Source organism: Rhinopithecus roxellana, chromosome 2 (genome assembly GCF_007565055.1).
Source record: "Rhinopithecus roxellana isolate Shanxi Qingling chromosome 2, ASM756505v1, whole genome shotgun sequence".
Taxonomy (NCBI): Eukaryota; Metazoa; Chordata; class Mammalia; order Primates; family Cercopithecidae; genus Rhinopithecus; species Rhinopithecus roxellana.
This window is the reverse complement of record NC_044550.1, coordinates 145,429,602-145,454,376: the sequence shown is the minus strand read 5'-3', so window position 1 is coordinate 145,454,376 and position 24,775 is coordinate 145,429,602. Positions and strand designations below refer to the sequence as shown.

At 38.8% G+C, this 24,775-nt stretch overlaps 1 protein-coding gene across 1 annotated transcript in view; it reads right to left on the bottom strand.

The window, feature by feature from the left end:
• Positions 1–24,775, bottom strand: part of SLC30A9 (solute carrier family 30 member 9) — a 106,614-nt gene that overhangs the window by 38,968 nt on the left and 42,871 nt on the right. The window contains exons 7-9 of the mRNA XM_010384874.2: positions 15,134–15,192; positions 11,405–11,472; positions 1,269–1,371 (exon numbers count right to left, since the gene is read on the bottom strand). Coding sequence (XP_010383176.1) covers positions 1,269–1,371; positions 11,405–11,472; positions 15,134–15,192 — 230 coding nt within the window. The remainder of the gene's footprint in view (positions 1–1,268; positions 1,372–11,404; positions 11,473–15,133; positions 15,193–24,775) is intronic.

Sequence of the window (24,775 nt, the reverse complement as noted above, 5' to 3'; positions counted from 1 at the left end):
TGCTGCTATTGTCCAATATACTGTCTAATTTTTTAGTTGTTTATGGCAAAAGATTAAATTCAATTCCTGTTAGTCTGTCATGGGTGAAAGCAGAAGTTCTGAACATAATATTTTGCAACTTGATTTTTTACTCAATTTATCATGGTTATTATTCCAGGTCAGTACACAGATATCTACTACATTCTTTTTAAATGCCTGAATAGCATAGAGTATGAACGCTTAAACATTGTCTTCAATGTTTGAAATAAAAACTAATATTGAAACTAGTAACATCATACATATCTCCTTGCCATATGGACAAATATTTCTGTATTTCAACTTTCCTCGATAAGCTTACAAGAAAATAGAGATTATAAGTTATATATCTCCCCCATCTCCTCTCCTCCCACTGCATGCCACAGTTGAATGGTAAAATTTTATAGAGACGGTATGTATTAAGTATATATTGAGTATAAAAATTAAGTTCAAGGTAAATACTTAGTACTAATGGCAAATGCTTATCTTCTTTCCTTACTTTTATGAAGGGTTTTAATCCATCTGATTTGACAGTGAGTGAGACAAGTTCTCAGGCTTAATTTTTAATTAATATTGCTCTCCTTGCTCCTTATCTTCGTATTATTTTTATCCTTGTCTTAAATATTCTTATTTTACCTGTGTCTTTCATTGAAGTTCTCCCAAATCCGTTTTTATATAACAGGACTAAAAATAAGTAAATATTGAAAAGGTATCTTCTTAATATACCTTTCTCTTTAAAATGTAACAGTGATGCACACACAGAAATTTTTATTATATTCTTACAAAAGGTTTGGGTTTCTAGTTTTCACAATTTGGGCCACAGGGGGTTTAAACGGTATTTTAATTTTATTAATACAAAAACTTTTCTCCATTTGCAAAGCCAAGGAAAGTAATTCAAATTATGAATCTAATATGAAAGCATTTTAACCGATTACATATGATTTTACATCTTTATTCCAAAAGCTTAAATTCAAGGACTATTACAGTCATTGAGAACTCATATTCAGAGACCAGATTTCTGCTCAGTGACTGATAACGTTATACTTCACATTCCATTGTCAGAGGTTCTTAAAGCATCCTGCTTTAAAATACTATGATTAAATTTCTATGCACTTCATTGCTGAAAAGTAAACTTTTATTTTCTCCCACAAGCCAACTACTAGAATCATTCAGTTTTAAAATAGATCAACTTTTAGATTAAAGCCTAAAACTATTACTTCAAAATTGATTTATAAAAAAGCTTTAGTCCTCACCTGATTACAAGTATCAGATAATGAGTGTATAGCTTCTGAGAACATACTTGCTGAACCGGTATAAATCCAGGCAAGAAATTTAAAGAAGCAGTTTAATCCATTGCTAGAAGAGAAAGAGAATACAATTTAGCATAGGTTTGGATAAAAATTTAAGCCAAAAGCATACTCAATCGGCTGTATATACCCCTATACTAGATTCTGTTGAAAGTAAAATTAGGCTAAGCACAGTGGCTCACACCTATAATGCCAACATTTTAAGAGGCTGAGGTGGGAGGATGGCTTGAGGACAGGAGTTCAAGACCAGGCTGGGCAACAAAGTAAGACCCCATCTCTATAAAATTTTTTTAAAAAACTTAGTCTGGTGTGGTGGTACACGCCTGTAGTCCTATCTACTTGGGAGGCTGAGTTGGGAAGATCATCTGAGCCCAGGAGTTCGAGGCTGTACTACACTCCAGCCTAGGCAACAGAGTGAGACCCCGTCTCTAAAAAACAACAACTGCAACAAAAACAAGTACAATTAAAAGAATCCCTAGCCTTAAAAAACTTTCTGTTTAGGTAACAAGAGTAAAAATTTGAAAAAATACAAATTATGTACTGTTAAGAGGCATGCTATGTGTAAACAAATTACTTAAGTGTACTTTGAAGACTGGTGAGAAAAGAGGGTCTTCTATATTTGGACAAGATAAAATTTAAAAGACAATTATGTGTTTTAGGTAGATAAAAGCAGATCTGCACCTGATACTGTCCAGTGGGCCAGTGTCAAAGGCAAGATTTCAGTGAAAGTCTGTTTACTTAAGGGGGCAGATGCCAGAGGTGACTCTAAGCAGTCTCAGAGTCATACTAGAAGAAGCTAGATGCCAAAATAAACACAGTTAACTCTGAGGAAGCTAGCTGCTCAGATACCAACAGTAATGACTAATATGATTTATCTCAGACGTTATGCTAGTGAGTTACCATGTTATATTACAAGTCTGTTATACAAATATTAACACCCCCATGAACTGTATGTCCCCTTTTAGCTACCCCTTTCCCATCTCCTCCACCTCAGATAACGTCTTAAAAACATCATATTTATTCTAGCTGTCAGTTTTCATCTTGTCAATACCACCTACCATTCCATACTACTAAATTCCTGGAAACATTTTAGTATTTCTCTTAACTTCCTGAGAGCATCTGACACTATTTTCTTCTTTTTTAAAACAATGTTTATTTATTTTATTCATTTTTTAAATTTATAATTTAAGTTTTGGGATACCTGTGCAGAATGTGCAGGTTTGTTACATAGGTATACATGTGCCATGGTGGTTTGCTGCACCCATCAGCCCGTCATCTACATTAGGTATTTCTCCTAATGCTATCCCTCCCCTAGCCACCCACCCCCCAATAAGCCCCAGTGTGTGATATTCCCCTCTCTGTGCCCATGTGTTCTCATTGTTCAACTCCCACTTATGAGTGAGAACATGTGGTGTTTGGTTTTCTGTTCTTGTGTTAGTTTGCTGAGAATTATGGTTTCCAGCTTCATCCATGTCCCTACAAAGGACATGAACTCATCCTTTTTTATGGCTGCATATTATCCCATGGTGTATATGTGCCAGATTTTCTTTATCCAATCTATCACTGATGGGCATCTGGGTTGGCTCCAAGTCTGCTAGCGTGAATAGTGCTGCAATAAACATACATGTGCATGTGTCTTTATAGTAGAATGGGACTGCTGAATCAAATGGTATTTCCGGTTCTAGATCCTGGAGGAATCGCCACGCTGTCTTCCGCAATGGTTGAACTAATTTACACTCTCATCAACAGTGTAAAAGTTTTCCTATTTCTCCACATCCTCTCCAGCATCTGCTGTTTCCTGACTTTTTAATGATCGCCATTCTAACTGGCGTGAGATAGAATCTCATTGTGGTTTTGATTTGCATTTCTCTAATGACCAGTGATGATGACCATTTTTTCATGTTTGTTGGCTGCATAAATATCTTTTTTGAGAAGTGCCTGTTCATATACTTCACCCACTTTTTGATGCGGTTGTTTGTTATTTTTTCTTGTAAATTTGTTTAAGTTCCTTGTAGAGTCTAGATATTAGCCCTTTGTCAGATGGATAGATTGCAAAAATTTTCTCCCATTCTATAGGTTGCCTGCTCTGTTCACTCTGATAATAGTTTATTTTGCTGTGCAGAAGTTCTTTAGTTTAATTAAAACCCATTTGTCAATTTTGGCTTTTGTTCCCATTGCTTTTGGTGTGTTAGACATGAAGTCTCTGCCCATGCGTATGTCCTGAATGGTATTGTCCAGGTTTTCTTCTAGGGTTTTTATGGTTTTAGGTCTTATGTTTAAGTCTTTAATCCATTTTGAGTTAATTTTTGTATAAGGTATAAGGAAGGGGTCCAGTTTCAGTTTTCTGCATATGGCTTGCCAGTTTTCCCAACACCATTTATTAAATAGGGAATCCTTTCCCCATTGCTTTTGTCAGGTTTGTCAAAGACTGGATGGTTGTAGATGTTCAGCGTTATGTCTGAGGCCTCGGTTCTGTTACATTGGTCTATATATCTGTTGATATTGGTACCATGCTCTTTTGGTTACGGTAGCCTTGTAGTATAGTTTGAAGTCAGTTGGCGTGATGCCTCCAGCTTTGTTCTTTTGGCTTAGGATTGTCTTGGCTATACAGGCTCTTTTTTGGTTCCATATAAAATTTAAAGTAGTTTTTTTCTATTCTGTGAAGAAAGTCAACGGTAGCTTGATGGGGATAGCATTGATTCCATTAATTACTTTGGGCAGTATGGCCATTTTCACAATATTGATTCTTCCTATCCATGAGCATGGAATGTTTTTCCATTTCTTTGTGTCCTCTCTTATTCCCTTGAGCAGTGGTTTGTAGTTCTCCTTGAAGAGGTCCTTCACATCCCTTGTAAGTTAGATTCCTAGGTATTTTACTCTCTTTGTAGCAACTGTGAATGGGAGTTCACTCATGATTTGGCTCTCTGTTGGCCTATTATTGGTATATAGGAATGCTTTTGAGTTTTGCACATTGATTTTGTATCCTGAGACTTTGCTGAAGTTGCTTATCAGCTTAAGGAGATTCTGGGCTGAGATGATGGGGTTTTCTAAATATACAATCATGTCATCTGCAAACAGAGACAACTTAACTTCCTCTCTTCCTATATGAATACCCTTTATTTATTTCTCTTGCCTGATTGCCCTGGCCAGAGCTTCCTATACTATGTTGAACAGGAGTGGTAAGAGAGAGCATCCTTGTCTTGTGCCACTTTTCAAAGGGAATGCTTCCAGCTATTGCCCATTCAGTATGATATTGGCTGTGGGTTTGTCATAAATAGCTCTTATTATTTTGAGATATGTTCCACCAATACCTAGTTTAAGATGAGAGTTTTTAGCATGAGGCAGTGATGAATTTTATCAAAGGCCTTTTCTGCATCTATTGAGATAATCATGTGGTTTTTGTAATTGGTTCTGTTTTAGTAATGGATTACATTTATTATTCTGCAAATGTTGAACCAGTCTTGCCTTCCAGGGATGAAGCCAACTTGATGGTGGTCGATAAGCTTTTTGATGTGCTGCTGGATTTGCTTTCCCAGTATTTTATTGAGGATTTCTGCATCGATGTTCATCAAGGATATTGGCCTGAAATTTTCTTTTTTTGTTTTTCTCTGCCAGGTTTTGGTATCTGGATGATGCTGGCCTCATAAAATGAGTTGAGGAAGAGTCCCTCTTTTCCTATTGTTTGGAATAGTTTCAGAAGGAATGGTACCAGCATCTCTTTGTACCTCTGGTAGAATTTGGCTGTGAATCCATCTGGTCCTGGGCTTTTTGCTTTTCAGTTGATAGGCTATTTATTACTGCCTCAATTTCAGAACTTGTTATTCGTCTGTTCAGGGATTCAACTTCTTCCTGGTTTAGTCTTGGGAGAGTGTGTGTGTCCAGGAATTTATCCATTTCTTCTAGATCTTCTAGTTTATTTGTGTAGAGGTGTTTACAGTATTCTCAATGGTAGTTTGTATTTCTGTGGGATCAGTGGTGACATCCCCTTTATCACTTTTCATTGTTGTCTATTTGATTCTCCTCTCTTTTCCTTTTTATTAGTCTGGCTAGTGGTCCATCTATTTTGTTAATCTTTTCAAAAAACCAGCTCCTGGATTCACTGTTTTTTTAAAGGGTTTTTTGTGTCTCTATCTCCTTCTATTCTGCTCTGATCTTAGTTATTTCTTGTCTTCTGCTAGCTTTTGAATTTGTTTACTCTTGTTTCTCTAGTTCTTTTCATTGTGATGTTAGGGTGTTGATTTTAGATTTTTCCCACTTTCTCCTGTGGGTATTTACTGCTATAAATTCTCCTCTAAACACTGCTTTAGCTATGTCCCAAAGATTCTGGCACACTGTGTCTTTATTCTCATTGGTGTCAAGGAACTTATTTATTTCTGTCTTAATTTAGTTATTTACCCAGTAGTCATTCAGGAGCAGGTTGTTCAGTTTCGATGTAGTTGTGTGGTTTTCAGTGAGTTTCTTAATCCTGAGTTCTCATTTGATTGCACTACGGTCTGAGAGACTGTTTGTTTTGATTTCTGTTCTTTTGCATTTGCTGAGGAGTGTTTTACATCCAATTATGTGGTCAATATTAGAATAAGAGTGACGTGGTGCTGAGAAGAATGTAAATTCTGTTGACTTGGGGTGGAGAGTTCTGTAGATGTCTATTAGGTCCACTTGGTCCAGAACTGAGTTCAAGTCCTGAATATCCTTGTTAATTTTGCCTTGTTGGTCCATCTAATATTGACAATGGTGGGGGTTAAAGTCTCCCACTATTACTGTGTGGGAGTCTAAGTCTTTCTATGTAGGTCTGTAAGAACTTGCTTTATGAATCTGGGTGCTCCTGTATTGGGTGCATATATATTTAGGACAGTTAGCTCTTCTTTTGCACTGATCTCTTTACGACTATGTAATGACCTTTGTCTTTTTTGATCTTCTTTGGCTTAAAATCTGTTTTATCAGACACTAGGAATGCAACCCTTCTTTTTTTTTTTGTTTTTTTTTTGTTTTTTTGCTTTCCATTTGCTTGGTAAATATTCCTGAATCCCTTTATTTTGAGCCTATGGGTGTCTTTGCACGTCAGATGGGTCTCCTGCATACAGCACACGAATGGGTCTTGACTCTTTATCCAATTTGCCAGTCTGTGTCTTTTAACTGGGGCATTTAGCCCTTTTCTATTTAAGATTAATATTATTATGTGTGAATTTGATCCTGTCATTATGATGCTAGCTGGTTACTGTGCTCATTACTTGATGCAGTTTCTTTATAGTGTCGATGATCTTTACAATTTGGTATGTTTTTGCAGTGGCTGGTATCAATTTTTCCTTTCCATATTTAGTACTTCCCTTCAGAAGCTCTTGTAAGGCAGGACTGGTGGTTATAAAATCTCTCAACATTTGCTTGTCTGTAAAAGATTTTTCTTCTCCTTCGCTTATGAAGCTTAGTTTGGCTGGATATGAAATTCTGGGTTAAAAATTCTTTTCTTTAAGAATGTTGAATATTGGCCCCCACTCTCTTCTGGCTTGTAGGATTTCTGCATAGAGATCTGCTGTTAGTCTGGTGGGCTTCCCTTTGTGGATAACCCGATCTTTCTTTTGGCTGCCCTTAACATTTTTTCCTTCATTTCAACCTTGATGAATCTGATGATTATGTGACTTGAGGTTGCTCTTCTTGAGGACTGTCTTTGTGGTGTTCTCTGTATTTCCTGAATTTGAATGTTGGCCTGTCTTGCTAGGTTGAGGAAGTTCTCCTGGATAATCTCCTGAAGAGTGTTTTCCAACTTGGTTCCATTCTCCCGGTCACTTTCACGTACACCAACCAAACGTAGGTTTTGTCTTTTCACATATTCCCATATTTCTTGTAGGTTTTGTTCATTCTTTTTCATTTTTTTCTCTAATCTTATCTTCATGCTTTATTTCATTAAGTTGATCTTCAATCTCTTATATCCTTTCTTCTGCTTGATTGATTTGGCTATTGATACTTGTGCATGCTTCACAAAGTTCTCGTGCTGTGTTTTTCGGCCTATCAGGTCATTTATGTTCTTCTCTAACTGGTTATTCTAGTTAGCAATTTCTCTACCCTTTTTCAAGGTTCTTAGCTTTCTTGCATTGGGGTGGAACATGCTCCTTTAGCTTGGAGGAGTTTGTTATTACCCACTTTCTGAAGCCTACTTCTGTCAATTCGTCAAACTCATTCTCTGTCCAGTTTTGTTCCCTTGCTGGCAAGGAGTTGTGATCCTTTGGAGGGGAAGAAACATTCTGGTTTTTGGAATTTTCAGCCTTTTTGCACTGCTTTTTCCTCATCTTCGTGGATTTATCTAACTTTGGTCTTTGATGTTGGTGACATTCAGATGGGGTTTTTGTGTGGACATCCTTTTTGTTGAGGTTGATGCTATTCCTTTATGTTTGTTAGTTTTCTTTCTAATAGTCAGGCCCCTCTGCTGCAGGCCTGCTGGAGTTTGCTGGAGGTCCACTACAGACCCTGTTTGCCTGGGTATCAACAGCAGAGGCTGCAGAAGAGCAAAGATTGCCGCCTGTTCCTTCCTCTGGAAGCTTCATCCCAGATGGAAACCCGCCAGATGACAGCTGGAGCTCTCCTGTATGAGGGGTCTGTTGATCCCTGCTGGGAGGTGTCACCCCATCAGAAGGCATGGGGGTCAGGGACCCACTTGAGGAGGCAGTCTGTCCCTTAGCAGAGCTCGAGTGCTGTGCTGGGATATCCACTGCTCTCTTCAGAGCCAGCAGGCAGGAACATTTAAGTCTGCTGCCACAAGTTTAAGTCCTACCCCCAAGTTTTCTGTCCCAGAGAGATGGGAGTTTTATCTATAACCCCCTGACTGGGGCTGCTGGGCCTTTCTTTCAGAGATGCCCTGCTCAGAGAGGAGGAATCTAGAGAGGCAGTCTGGCTACAGCAACTTTGCCGAGCTATGGTCGGCTCTGTACAGTTTGAACTTCCTGATGGCTTTGTTTACACTGTGACGGGAAAACCACCTACTCAAGCCTCAGTAATTGTGGCCTCCAAACCCCCACCCCTGCTCCACCAAACTCAAGTATCCCATGTCAACTTCAGACTGCTGTGCTGGCAGCCAGAATTTCAAGCCAGTGAATCTTAGCTTTCTGGGCTCCGTGGGTGTGAGATGGGCTGAACTAGACCACTTGGCTCTCTGGTTTCAGCCCCCTTTCCAAGGGAGTAAAAGGTTCTGTCTCTCTGGCATTCCAGGCACCACTGGAGTATTAAAAAAAACTAGTCTAGCTAGCTTGGTGTCTGCCCAAATGGCCGCCCAGTTTTGTGCTTGAAACCCTAAGGCCCTGGTGGTGTAGGCACCCGAGGCAATCTCCTGGTCTTCAGGTTGTGAAGACCATGGGAAAAGCATAGTATCTGGGCTGGAACGCACCGTTCCTCACAGCACAGTCCCTCATGGCTTCCCTTGGCTAAGGGAGGGAGTTCCCTGACCCCTTGTGCTTCCCTCGTGAGGCAATGCCCCACACTGCTTCAGGTCACCCTCCATGGGCTTGCACCCACTGTCTGACCAGTCCCAATGAGATGAGCCAGGTACCTCAGTTGGAAATGCAGAAGTTACTCACCTTCTGCATGGATCTTGCTGGGAGATGCAGACAGGAACTGTTCCTATCCAGCCATCTTGCCAGACACCCCCTGGCTAGCTATTTATTTTATTTTTTAAAGACAGGGTCTTTTTCTTGCCCACGTTGGAGTACAGTGGTGTAATCACAGATTACCGTAGCCTTAAACTCCTGGGCTCAAATGATTCTCCTGCTTCAGCTTCCTGAGTAGGTCTACAGGCGCACATCACCCACCATGCCCAGCCAATTAAAAAAAATTTTTTTATAGGTACAAGATCTCACTATGTTGCCCATGGTGGTCTTAAACTCCTGAACTCAAGTAATCCTCCTGCCTCAGCCTCTCAAAGCCTGGGATTCCAGGTGCAAGCCTGTACCAGGCCTGCTATTTTCTTAAAACATGTGTGCCTGTGGTCCCAGCTACTCGGGAGGCTGAGGCAGGAGAATCACTTGAACCTGGGAGGCAGAGGTTGCAGTGAGCCGAGATTGCGCCACTGCACTCCAGCCTGGTGACAGAGTGAGACTCCGTCTCACACACACAAAACAAACAAACAAACACTGTCTTCCCTTGGCTTTCATGACACTCCTTGATGTGGTTTGGCTCTGTGTCCCCCAGAAAATCTCATCTTGTAGCTCCTATAATTCCCACATGTTTTGGGAGGGACCCAGTGGGAGATGACTGAAGCATCAGGGTGGGTCTTTCCAGTGCTGTTCTCGTGACAGTGAATGAACTTACGAGATGTGATGGTTTTTAAAAACGGGAGTTACCCTGCACAAGCTCTATTTGTCTGCTGCCATCCACGTAAGACATGACTTGCTCCTCTCTGCCTTCCACCATGATTGTGAGGCTTCCCCAGCCACAGGAACTGTAAGTCCAATTAAATCTCTTCCTTTCATAAATTGCCCTATCTCAGGTATGTCTTTATCAGCAGCATGAAAATGGACTAATACACTCCTGGTTTTCTTTCTACTTTTTTCCTTACTCCTCCTCAATCTCCTCTGCAGGCACTTTTTCCTGCACCTTTTTCTTAATGTTAACATTCCTCAAGGAATTCTTCCTGAGAGCTTTTTATTCCTCATACTATTTATACATACATTCCTCAGGTGATCTTTACTTTTATGGCTTTAATTATCACCTACATACTAAAAACTATCAACTCCATATCTCTAACCCAGATTTCTCTCCTGAGCTTCAGACCAATATATATTAACAATACTTCTTAAGTACATATCTTAGAGCAGGTACTATGTTAAGCACTTTTCATACATACATCCCTCCAATGAGAAAAGCTATAATCACTATCCCTGTATTACTAGTGAAAAGAACCCTGTTGACTATCTTCACCTGGGTGCCCTAAACACACCACCAGCTCAAATATGAACTCATCATTTTCTCTGCTCCCACCCTGCTCCTCCTTTCAGTGTTCTCCTCAGTGAATGGCACATTATTTACACCAACTGTACAAGCCAGAAACCTGGTCACTATCCTTGAACATACCTTCAAAGAAGTTGAAGCTGTCCATGTCTATCCGTACCACCACCATTTCTAGTTATGACATCATTAACCCTTGTCTGTATTATAAATGCCTTCCTCTAGTTTAGTGTCCCTCCAATTCTTAAAGAATTACGTATTATATCTTCATATTTTCAGATCATATCACACTATCTGATATTTTACATATATACTTAAAAATAAAAGAACTAATGAATTACTGAATGATTTCATACATCCTAAAATAAATTAATCAGAAAAATAGATAAAAGGTGAAAAAAACAATAGAAATCAAGAAGGTAGAGGGGAAAAGGGGGAGGCAAGGCTGGGCTCAGTGGCTCACACCTGTAATCCCAGCACTTTAGGCTGAGGTGGGCAGATCAAGAGGTCAGGAGATCAAGACCATCCTGGCCAACACGGTGAAACCCCATCTCTACTAAAAATACAAAAATTAGCTAGGCATGATGGCGTGAGCCTGTAATTCTAGCTATTTGGGAGGCTGATGCAGGAGAATGACTTGAACCCGGGAGGCAGAGATTTCAGTGAGTTGAGATTGCACCACCACACTCCAGTCTGGCGACAGAGCAAGACTCTGTCTCCAAAAGAAAAACAGAGGAGGCAAAAATAACAATTATGTTCTTCTGAGATAAGTGGAACAAAGATAATAAGCACAAAGAGCTGTAGCTGTAACCCAGGTTGGTTTAGCTACTCTAAAAATAACCTCGGCCAATCTAACTTCTTTAAACAAGACTTCTATCAACTCCAATAAAAATAAGAAAGGATTTTCAGGTAGCAACTATTCTTAGATCTAACTACATCAAAAATATACAGAGAATGAGCATGGGTGTCTATATGAATTCATGCTCTTTCCCCATCACTTTACTGACAATAATAAAGACTTACTCAATTTCCTCCTAAAACAAAATAAACCTCAAACTCTATAGCTAGTACTAGGTAATAAGTTTACATATTCATGGATATACACATTTAAAAGAATATATTCTATTTCACAAAGCTTATTTTTCAGTACTTACATGCAAATTGCGACCATCACCACTTTTCCTGGTCCCTTAAAAAACACCGATGCCGTTCTGGAGCGTGGCTGTAAAAAAACAAAAACTTTTTTTAATACCTCCAAAATTTTGCAGAGAAGCACTATAACTGGTGGCTTTGACAGACCAGAAAATGTTCCTCTATCAAAACTTCTGAATTACGTTACTTATTTTTCTCTAGAAGTTCTTGTTTAGAAAGTGGAAAGATTAAAACAGACAGCATATCTGGGTCTCTTTCCAGAATCTTGTTTATTTTGTTTTCTTGTCATTCGTGTCCTGCCTTCTTCCAGAAGGGATCTGAGTTGGCTATATAAAAACTAGTAATACAGTAGAAAAATGCACTGAGCTGAAATTCATATGTTCTAAGAATGTGTGAAATCAGACACCCCAAATTCTGTATTGACCTGCCTTCAGAGCTAAGCGAAAAACTACACAGGGATAAACCTTGTCCATGTGGTCTCAACTTTTACTTCGATTTGTAAGCCGTAAACTCTAACTATGGGTCTAGATTTCTGAATTATACTGTTTATTGATAACAAACAGAATGTATGTTTTATTATAATAAGAATATATTGTATTCTTTGGTTGAATAGAGAAAAAACTCAATGAAATTATTATGGGAATAACAGAATGCTGCTTAAGGTAAAAAATAAGATTTCTTTAGAAGAAAGGTTTGGGAACTCATGGGAGGGGCAAAACAGGGAAAGGAAATGAGATCTTTAAGATCAGAATAAGAAAAAATAAGAAAAAAAATAAGGAAAAAGATTCACTGGGTTCAAACCACTCTAATAAAGAAGGCTGCAGAAAAAGGGAAGATATGTTGGTAGTAACTAGGAATAATGATAAGGCACAAGGACTCTAACAAGAGAATAAAAATCTGGAAAAATAAGAGATCACAAGGAGCCAGGATCCAAAACCCGCCTGGGAAGCATCCTGTAAAAGTTACTCAAAAATTCCATAATCAGGCCAGGCGCAGTGGCTCATGCCTGTAATCCTAGCACTTTGGGAGGCCAAGATGGGCAGACTGCTTGAGCTCAGGAGTTTGAGACCAGTTTGGACAACATGGTAAAATCCCATCTCTACTAAAATACAAAAAAATCAGTCGGGTGTGGTGGTGGGTGCCTGTAATCCCAGCTACTCAGGAGGCTGAGGCATGAGAATCTCTTGAACTCGGGAGGCAGAGGTTGCAGTGAGCCAAGTGGGCAACATAGCAAGACTCTGTCTCAAAAATAAAATAAAATAAATTAAATTAAATATTAAAAAATTCCATAATCAGAGCAATTGGAGAACTGCCCCTTTTTGAAGACCAGGACAGCAAAATGTTAGAAATTAATGAAACTGGACAGCCAATATCTATTTTTTCTATTTTTATATATCTTTGAAAACATTCACAATAAACAAGGTTCTTTAATATTGGTACAAGTACAGAAAATTTGGATAGATTTCAGACAGAACTACCAGGAAAAGGAGCATAAATTGTTCAAAGCATTACTGATGCATTTCAAGGTGATACTATTGTGGAGTTAAATATATTAAGCAGAGATAAAGGTACTTCCAATTTTCTGAAGTACTATTCAAGAAACTCATCAATTAGAAATAGAAGGCAAGGCATGGGAAAGTAGAAATACATTGAAGGGGGAATTATTATACAAGAAATTAAGTACCAGAGAGGCAGACCCAGAACATTGTGATTTCATATATCTCACTGGAGTTCTCATGAGTTAAGAATATATTGGAAAAACAAGTGTCTGGGTCAGAAATAACAACAACAACAACAAAAAGAACAAGGCATTTAATTTGTGCAAACAGGATTAGTTTAATTTGTGCAAACAGGATTAGCCTTATGTTTTAGAGAAGGAAAGCAACCATCTTCAGTGGGAGAACACCATCCCTAAAGGGAACAGGGGTACAGTAGAGGGAAATGAAATACTAATTTTATCCTAATGTCCCTGCAGAAAAGGTTGTAATAGCAAAAAAATTTGATTCAAAACATGGAATATTCAAAAGCTGACCAATATTAATCTTCTAAAGGCCTGAAGTAACAAGAGATTTCATAAGTCAACCGCTACTATTAGAAAATCTGGTGAGGATGATTCTCCATGTGAAACAGATGTGAAGGCTCGAGGAGTGAATCTTCCCAGGAGGCAGGTCTCACCAGCATAAGTTATCCCAGCACAAGAGGCAATGGCAGTAGCCCTTTAGGCATGAGAGTGAAAATGCTGGCTCACAAGACATATGAAGGCTCTACCAGAGGACAGTTCACATCTTCAGGGCAGCACTGGGGTGCCAGAAATGCAGGGATCAAAGGGGAAATGGAAATTAAGAGGTCTTGAAGATAATAAATGGAAAAGGAAAGCATATCAAATAAGACTTGCCTAAAATTATCATCACTGCCAATGTCTAAACTTTGCAAAAGGGGTGCAATGTCTCAAATGCCACTAGAGAGAAAAAAAACGTGCATAGGTAGCTTTTTATCCAAATATGACATTAACTTCTTAACAGGAGATCCCTCCCAGTCAAGTTTAAATGGAAAGTCAACTTGGCCATAGACTGCCTGGCATCTTAAAGGTGCTGGGGACTTTGGTAAATCATTTCAGTTGAGTGGTGGAGTTGAAAGCCCAATTGGATTAGGTTCAGGAGAAAATAAGAGGTAGAATAGTAAAGGCAAACTTTCTATATGTGTCCCAATATTAATTTTCTTCTAGTAGGAAGGAAAGCAGAGTATTTTGTCACATGTATAGATGAGTTAGTAAATTTGGTGATGAAAAGATGAGGTACTTTTATGAAATTACACCTATTTGTTCAATAAAATATGAAACAAGGCAAGAGCTGAAGAGTAAAGAGTGAGGCTGTTGGGAAGAAAGAAAAAGATACACAATAGCTATTTTAAAGAGTGGGAAGGTAAACATACTCTGGAAGTTTAGTAAGACTGTCAAATAATATTGAGTATCCGTTGATTCTGTATAGTCATATAATGAAGAAAGAACAATCACACTGGCTGGGTAATTTTCTTCTCGAAGGGCTAACCTTCTTGGATACAAGCACAGAGGTGGCAGTCTGAATGCTGGACCAGAGTCAGGAGCAGAAAGAGAGAGGCTAAAGAAAATTAAGAGTGTGTATGACAGATATAAATCTCACCAAAACCTAAGAAAATAAAGTCTTCTTCCTCATTTATATCTACATGCTTAAGGTTCATAACATAGTCATGACTTTAAAGAAAACTTACATACGAATGTTTTAAATTTCAAGAAAACCAGGCCGGGTGCGGTGGCTCATGCCTGTAATCCCAACACTTTGGGAGGCCGAGGCAGGTGGATCACCTGGGGTCAGAAGTTCAAGACCAGCCTAGCTAACATGGTGAAACCCTGTCTCTACTAAAAATAAAAAAATTAGCTGGGCAGGGTAGCGTGCCTGTGGTCCCAGCTACTCGGGAGGCTGAGGCAGGAGAATCGTTCAAACCTGGGAGGCAGAGATTGCAGTGAGCCGAGATCGCGCCACTGCACTCCAGCCTGGGCAACAAAAGCGAAAACTCCACCTCAAAAAAAAAAAGGAAAATCAGAAATGAATGAATAGACTGTAATTCAGTGAACTACAATGTACTCAAGAAAATCTTAGACTGAGATCACAGACATGCTAGAATTTTACAATGGACTGATATTAGAATTTTGCGGTACAACGCACACATACACATTATTACAAAGATATCCTTACCTTGGTATTTCCCAAGAAATCTCTGTACTCTCTTAATATTTTTTGGTTTCTAAATAGCCCTGTAAGAATAACAAAATAAATTCAGGTCACAGATATTCTCACTAGTCACAGTTTAGATTAACATGATATTCTCTTTAGGACTATGTTAAATATGCTCTACAAGCTAAGAGCAAAAATATTAAGTTATAAAAAATTTGGATTTCTAACCTGATTTAGAAATGGGGAGAGGATTTAAATAGACATTTCTCCAAAGATTATATAGAAACCACCAACAAGCATATGGAAAGATGCTCAACATCACTAATCATCAGAGAAAGACATATGAAAACCACAATGAGATATCACCTCACATCCATTAGGATGGCTACTATTAAAAAAACAAGAAACAGAAAATAACAAGTATTGGCAACGTGTCAAAACTGGAACCTTTGGGCAATGATGGCAGGAATGTAAAATGGTGCAATTGCTATGGAAAAAAATATGAAGGTTCCTAAAAAAAATTTTAACACAGAATTACCATATAATCCAGCAATCCTACTTCTGGACATATGTCCAAAAGAATAGAAAGTTGGGGCCTCAAAAAGCTATTCACATGCCCGTGTTCATAGCAGCAGTAGTCACAACAGTCAAGAGGTGAAGCAATCCAAATGTCCACGGATGGATGAATGAATGGATAAACAAAATGTGGTATAAACATATGATAATGGAGTATTATTTAGCCTTGAAAAAGGAAGGAAATCCTGTCACATGCAACAACGTGGATAAACCCTGAGGACACTATGCTAAGTGAAATAAGCCCATCTCAAAAGGACAAACACTGTATGATTCTACTTACATGAGGTATCTAAAGTATTCAAGTTATAGAAACAAAAAGCAGAATGGTGGTTGCCAGGGACCGGGGGGAGGCAGGGAAATGGTAGGTAGTTATTTAATGGGTATAGTGCTTCAGTTTTGCAATATGAAAAATCTCTGAAGATCTGTTTCACAACAATGTGAATACACTTACACACTTATGAACTGTACCTTTACAAACGGTTAAGAGGGTAAATTTTGGGCTATGTGTTTTTTACCACAATAAAAAAGGAGGCAGGAGAATCTGGATTTGCAATGAGATAAAGGCAGTTTGGAAAGATTCTTTTCTCAATATTACCTTTAAAAAAGTTAATTAAGCCTGATATAAAAACAAAAGTCCTTCATTTTTACCTCAAAGTTGAAAAATATAAGAGAGAGTGTTTTTCTATTACTGTGTTTTCTCAAATTTTTGTATTATAAAAAAATCCTTTAACTTTTATTTACAAGGCTACTCATGGTATCATTTTAACAGCAAAAGATGAGAAACGTCCTATGGGGGAATGACTGAATAAATTATGGTATATCAAAAAATAGAGTATTACAAAATAAAGAAATATCTTTATTTACTGCTATGGCATAGTCCTCAGGACAGAGTTAAGTAAAATAAGCAGGAGCAGCTCGGCGTGGTGGCTCACGCCTGTAATCCCAGCACTTTGGGAGGCCAAGGCAGGCGGATCACAAGGTCAGGAGATCGAGACCATCCTGGCTAACACGGTGAAACACAGTCTCTACTAAAAATACAAAAAATTAGACAGGCATGGTGGCATGCGCCTGTAGTCCCAGCTACTTGGGAGGCTGAGGCAGGAGAATTGCTTGAACCCGGGAGGTGGAGGCTGCAGTGAGCCGAGATCGCGCCACTGCACTCCAGCCTGGGCCACAGAGCGAGACTCCATCTCAAAAAAAAAAAGCAAGAGCAGAAAGTATGTATAGTATGCCTTATTTATGAAGGGTATGGAGTTTAATACAAATGTGTATGTTTATTTTCTTTTTAAATATTATTTTTATTTTTAAATTTTGGGTAGGGAAAAGGGTCTCGCTAATGTTGCCCAGGCTGGTCTCAAAAACTCCTGGTCTGAAGTGATCCTCCGACTTCAGCCTCCCAATGTCCTGGGATTATAGGCATGAGCCATGGAACCTGGCTTTATTTTCTTATATTTTAAGTACTAAAAAAAACACCAAAAACTAATTTTTAAAACAGTTACTTATACAAGAGAGAGGACTTAGAATGGAAAGGACAGAGATGGAAGCTACAGTTCTCTGAAACATCTGTTCTGTAGGTTTGACTAAGAAATCATGTAAATTTTTAGGCAATTATAAAATAAAAACAAACTTATTTTTAAAAATCAGAAGCAAAATGAAACAAATGAGCCTAACTGTATATCTACTGATGGTATTTCTATATAGAAAAATTTTAAGTGACTTTATATAACACAGAAATTGAAGTATGCATCTCTAGTGGGATATATATACTAAAGATACAAAGGAAAGCAAAGAAATCTAAAATTACATTGCTAGTATTAATACTGTTATTTGAAACTACACTTTATTCTCTATGTGTGTAGAGACATAGAATAAATCATGTAATTACTTTAACTTGATTTTATTTTCCAGTAAAAGTGGCTCATTTTAGAAATAGTTGATTACCACCCCAGGATAGGAAACGTACAAGATGAGTCTGAAACATATTATTCCTGAAAGTAAGGATGCCATGATACTAGAGTTATGACAAAGGGACTTAGGAGCCAACTGAGGCGCTTCCATTGATCAACATCAGGACAGTTTGACCACTGCTACTTTGTTCTATTCCTTGCATGTTTTCTTCTCCCTCTTCTCTCTTCCTATCCCCCTGCTCCCCTCTTGGTAGTGAACTCCTGTACTCTCAAGAAACTCTCTCCATCCCTTTTCTTCCTGGGTTATCGACCATAATTGTCTCACAATTTCCACTTTGAAATTTTGCCAACTCATCTGAAGAAGGAAATATTGTCATTTCTAAGCCTTGGTCCCATGCAGAACTGAGATAATCAAATAGTTTAGAGTCCTCCTAAATATTTATACTCCAAGGCTTCTCGTTTCATATCCTTCCAGTTTCATAACTTCTTATCAGGTTACTAGTAACAAAAATAAAATAAAATGGGGTGGAAACCTAATGAAACCATTGAAATAGGGTTGGCAAACTTTTTTTCCAAGAGGACTAGTGACATGGTTTGGACCTGCGTCCCCATCCAAATCTCACGTCAAATTGAAATCCAGTTGTTGGAGGGGGAGCCTGGTGGGGGGATAACTGGGTCATGGGGGTGAATTCTCATGAATGATTTAGCAATATCCCTCTTGGTACTGTCCTCATGACAGGTGAGTTCATTGTCATGAGATCTGGTCATTTAAAAGTGTGAGGCACTCCCCCATCCCTCTCTTGCTCCTGCTATGTAAGATACCTGTTCCCTCTTTGCCTTCCACCAAGATTGGAAGCTTCCTGAGGCTCCCCAGAAGCTTCTATGCTTCCTGTACAGCCTGCAGAACTCTGAGCTAATTAAACCTCTTTTCTTTATAACCAGTCTCAGGTATTTCTTTATACCAATGCAAGAACTGACTAATACAGCTAGGTAGCAAATATTTTATGCTTTGGAGGCCAAGAGATAATATAAAGAATATGATAAAGGTATAATAAGAAATAACTACAAATTTCCATGAAATTTTTTGACAAAATTTAAAATATAATAAAAATATGTGAATGCAATTCTTTGTAACACAGGTCTACTAATCAGAAGAACAGAATACTTTTTGGGGAGATGATAGGATAAAATATTTCACTTAATTGGAATTCAGTTAGTATTCCTTATCATCAAAATTAATTGCAAATATTCATCTACTGATGATGATCTAATATTTTACTATTTCATCTTGAAAATCTTATAGGTAAGTACTGCCAAATACTGATATAAATCTATAAACGTGATTTTAAATAACTATATTCATAGCTTTGAAAGCATTTATAGAATTATATGAATTCTTGTTGATATTTGCCTTTTAGCATCTTGTTACATTAAGGACTAATCACTTCCAATTGAAGTTAGGAGAAAGCTGCTAAACTGCACAATTCAATGGATTTTGAAACATGCAAGTTTCCTCTGCACTTGCATGGAAATCTGAAAAACATTTCTGGTTGGGCTTGGAAAATATATCTGCTGCAGATGTCTTCTGCTGTTTTTTTAATGTGTTCATTCTTTTATTGTCCATTGTTTTAACCTGACTGAATACATGATCCACAAGAGCACTGTACTCCTGGCAATTATTAGAACATGGATTTTGCACGGTAGAAAACATTTAACACCAGTCTATGGGGTGCTGCACTGCTTTCTATAAAGTTCAAAATAAAGATTTATTTTCAAACAAGTGACTCTGGTTTATTTCATACATGACATTTTTTTTTGTAGAAAAAAATAAAGCTGTACAACTGCATAAATATAAAATTCTTCCACCATGAAAATGGTTAAAACATTCATAAAGACACACCATCAGCATGTGATGCCTCCAGAAAGGAAAAAAGGAAAGTAAAATAAAATGTACAAAGCAAATTAATTAGGCCTGTTACTAGCCAAAGTGATGGGCAAATTCAGATCTCAGACAAAGCTTTAGAGCATACTAGAGGACAAAGGAAGAGATGTCAAGACAGCATTCAAAACAAGCACAACACAACTCATCACCTTTTTGTGTTTTTCTGTAGCATCACTTAAAATTTAAAGGGCAGTTCCCTCATGACAAACCCCCGTCCGAGTCCCAGGAGAAAAAATAATAATAAAGTAAGACCTAACGCCACAGGAAAAGACTACGGAGCATGTTAAAAATGCTCATTGGGTAGGTTTCAAGATGGCCCAATAGCAACAACTCCAGTCTGCAGCTCCCAGCGTGAGTGACACAGAAGACGGGTGATTTCTGCATTTCCAACTGAGGTACCTGGTTCATCTCACTGGGGCTTCTCAGACAGTGGGTGCAGCACACGGACCAGGGTGGGGCATCGCCTTCCCTGGGAAGCACAAGGGGTCTGGGAATTCCCTTTCCTAGCAAAGGGAAGCTGTGATGGATGGTGCCTGGAAAATCGGGACACTCTCACCCTAATACTGTGCTTTTCCAACAGCCTTAGCAAACAGAACACCAGGAGATTATATCCCACCCCTGGCTCGGAGGGTCCCACACCCACAGAGCCTGACTCACTGCTAGCACAGCAATCTGAGATAAAACTGCAAGGTGGCGAGGCTGGGGGAGGCATCCGCCATTGCTGAGGCTTGAGTAGGTAAACAAAGCTGCCAGGAAGCTCAAACTGGGTGGAGCCCACCCCAGCTCAGGGAGGCCTGCCTGCCTCTGTAGACTCCACTTCTGGGGGCAGAGCATAGCTGAAAAAAAGGCAGCAGAAACTTCTGTAGACTTAAACGTCCCTGTGGGACAGCTTTGAAGAGAGTAGTGGTTCTCCCAGCACGCAGCTGGAGATCTGAGAGCAGAGAAAATGCCTCCTCAAGAGGGTCCCTGACCCCCTAGCAGCCTAACTGGGAGACACCTCCCAGTAGGGGCCAACTGACACCTCATACAGCCAAGTGCCCCTCTGAAACAAAGTTTCTAGAGGAAGGATCAGGCAGCAACATCTGCCAATCTGCAATATTTGCTATTCTGCAGCCTCCGCTGGTGATACCCAGGCAAACAGGGTCTGGAGTGGACCTCCAGCAAAATCCAACAGACCTGCAGCTAAGTGTCCTGTTAGAAGGAAAACTAACAAACAGAAAGGATATCCACACCAAAACCCCATCTGTACATCACCATCATCAAAGACCAAAGGTTGATAAAACCACAAAGATGGGGAAAAACCAGAGCAGAAAAGCTGAAAATTCTAACAATCAGAGTGCCTCTTCTCCTCCAAAGGAACACAGCTCCTCGCCAGCAACGGAACAAAGCTGGATGGAGAATGATTTTAACAAGTTGAGAGAAGGAGGCTTCAGATGATCAGTAATAACAAACTTCTCCACGCTAAAGGAGGATGTTTGAACCCATCACAAAGAAGCTAAAAACCTTGAAAAAAGATTAGACAAATGGTTAACTGTAATAAACAGTGTAGAGAAGTCCTTAAATGACCTGATGGAGCTGAAAATCATAGCACGAGAATTATGTGACACATGCACAAGCTTCAGCAGCTAATTTGATCAAGTAGAAGAAAGGGTATCAGTGATTGAAGATCAAATGAATGAAATGAAGTGAAAAGAGAAGCTGAGAGAAAAAAAGAGTAAAAAGAAACGACCAAAGCCTCCAAGAAATACGGGACTATGTGAAAAGACCAAATCTACGTCTGATTGGTGTACCTGAAAGTGATGAGGAGAATGGAACCAAGCTGGAAAACACTCTTCAGGATATTACCCAGGAGAACTTCCCCAACCTAGCAAGGCAGGTCAACATTCAAATTCAGGAAATACAGAGAACGCCACAAAGATACTCCTTGAGAAGAGCAACTCCAAGACACATATTTCTCAGATTCACCAAAGCTGAAATGAAGGAAAAAATGTTAAGGGCAGTCAGAGAGAAAGGTCAGGTTATCCACAAAGGGAAGCCCATTGGACTAACAGCAGATCTCTCAGCAGAAACTCTACAAAGTCAGAAAAGAATGAGGGCTAATATTCAATATTCTTAAAGAAAAGAATTTTCAATCCAGAATTTCATATCCAGACAAAATGAGCTTCATAAATGAAGGCGAAATAAAATCCTTTACAGACAAACAAATGCTCAGAGATTCTGTCATCACCAGGCCTACCTTACAAAAGCTCCTGAAGGAAGTACTAAACATGGAAAGAACAACTAGTACGAGCCACTGCAAAAACATGCCAAATTGTAAAGACCATCAATACTAGGAAGAAACTGCATCAAATAACGAGCAAAATAACTAGCTAACATCATAATGACAGGATCTAATTCACACATGACAATATTAACCTTAAATGTAAATGGGCTAAATTAAATAATTGGGCTCCAATTAAAAGACACAGACTGGCAAACTGGATAAAGAGTCAAGACCCATCAGTGTGCTGTATTCAGGAGACCCATCTCACGTGCAGAGACACACATAGGCTCAAAATAAAGGGATGGAGGAAGATCTACCAAGCAAATGGAAAACAAAAAAAAGCAGGGGTTGCAATCCTACTCTCTGATAAAACAGACTTTAAACCAGCAAAGATCAAAGCAGACAAAGAAGGCCATTATATAATGGTAAAAGGATCAACGCAACAAGAAGAGCTAACTATCCTAAATATATATGCACCCAATACAGGAGCACCCAGATTCATAAAGCAAGTCCTTAGAGACCTACAAAGAGACTAGACTCCCACACAATAATAATAGGAGACTTTAGCACCCCACTGTCAACATTAGGCAGATCAAAGAGACAGAAAGTTAACAAGGATATCCAGGAATTGAACTCAGCTCTGCACCAAGTGGACCTAATAGACATCTACAGAACTCTCCACCCCAAATCAACAGAATATATATTCTTCTCAGCACCACATCACACTTATTCAAAAACTGACCACATAGCTGAAGTAAAGCACTCCTCAGCAAATGTAAAAGAACAGAAACTATAACAAACTGTCTCTCAGACCCCAGTGCAATCAAACTAGAACTCAGGATTAAGAAACTCAATCAAAATCACTCAACTACATGGAAACTGAATAACCTGCTCCTGAATGATTACTGGGTACATAACGAAATGAAGGCAGAAATAAAGATGTTCTCTGAAACCAATGAGAACAAAGATACAGAATCTCTGGGACACATTGAAAGCAGTGTGTAGAGGGAAATTTATAGCACTAAATGTCCACAAGAGAAAGCAGGAAAGATCTAAAATGGGACACCCTAACATCACAATTAAAAGAACTAGAGAAGCAAGAGCAAACACATTCAAAAGATAGCAGAAGAGAAGAAATAACTAAGGTCAGAGCAGAACTGAAGGAGATAGAGACACAAAAAACCCTTCAAAAAATCAATGAATCCAGGAGCTGTTTTTTGAAAACATCAGCAAAATGGATAGACCGCTAGCAAGACTAATAAAGAAGAAAAGACAGAAGAATCAAATAGATGCAATAAAAAATGATAAAGGGGATATCACCACAGAAATACAAACTATCTACCATCAGAGAATACTATAAACACCTTTATGCAAATAAACTAGAAAATCTAGAAGAAATGGATAATTCCTGGACACTTACACTCTCCCAAGACTAAACCAAGAAGAAGTTGAATCCCTGAATAGACCAATAACAGGCTCTGAAATTGAGGCAATAATTAATAGCCTACCAACCAAAAACAGTCCAGGACCCCATGGATTCACAGTCGAATTCTACCAGAGGTACAAAGAGAAGCTGGTACCATTCCTTCTGAAACTATTCCAATCAATAGGAAAAGAGGGAATCCTCCCTAATTCATTTTCTGAGGCCAACATCATCCTGATACCAAAGCCTGGCAGAGACACAACAAAAAAAGAGAATTCTAGACCAATATCCCTGATGAACATCGTTGCAAAAATCCTCAATAAAATACTGGCAAACTGAATCCAGCAGCACATCAAAAAGCTTATCCACCATGATTAAGTTGGCTTCATCCCTGGGATGCAAGGCTGGTTCAACATAAGCAAATCATTAAATGTAATCCATCATATAAACAGAACCAAAGACAAAAACCACATGATTATCTCAATAGATGCAGAAAACGCCTTCGATAAAATCTAAAGCCCTTCATGCTAAAAACTCTCAATAAACTAGGTATTGATGGGACATATCTAAAAATAATAAGAGCTATTTATGACAAACCCACAGCCAATCATACTGAATGGGCAAAAACTGGAAGCACTCCCTTTAAAAACTGGCAGAAGACAGGGATGCCCTCTCTTACCACTCCTATTCAACATAGTGTTGAAAGTTCAAGCCACGGCAATCAGGCAAGAGAAAGAAATAAAGGGTATTCAATTAGGAAAAGAGGAAATCAAATTGTTCCTGTTTGCAGATGACATGATTCTATATTCAGAAAACACCATCGTCTCAGCCCAAAATCTCCTTAAGCTAATAAGCAACTTCAGCAAAGTCTCAGGATAGAAAAATCAATGTGCAAAAATCACAAGAATTCCTATATACCAATAACAGACAGAGAGCCAAATCATGAGTGAACTCCCATTTACAATTGCTTCAAAGAGAATAAAATACCTAGGAATCTAACTTACAAGGGATGTGAAGGACCTCTTCAAGGAGAACTAAAAAACACTGTTCAACAAGATAAAAGAGGACACAAACAAGTGGAAGAACATTCCATGCTCATGGATAGGAAGAATCAATATTGTGAAAATGGCCATACTGCCCAAGTTAATTTATAGATTCACTGCCATCCCCATCAAACTACCAATGACTCGCTTCACAGAATTGGAAAAAACTACTTTAAGTTCATATGGAAACAAAAAAGAGCCCGCATTGCCAAGACAATCCTAAGTCAAAAGAACAAAGCTAGAGGCATCCCCCTACCTGACTTCAAACTAACTACAAGGCTACAGTAACCAAAACAGCATGGTACTGGTACCAAAACAGAGAGATAGACCAATGGAACAGAACAGAGCCCTCAGAAATAATACCACACATCTACAACCATCTGATCTTTGACAAACCTGACAAACACAAGAAATGGGGAAAGGATTCCCTATTTAATAAATGGTGCCGGGAAAACTGGCTAGCCATATGTAGAAAGCTGACACTGGATCCCTTCCTTACACCTTATACA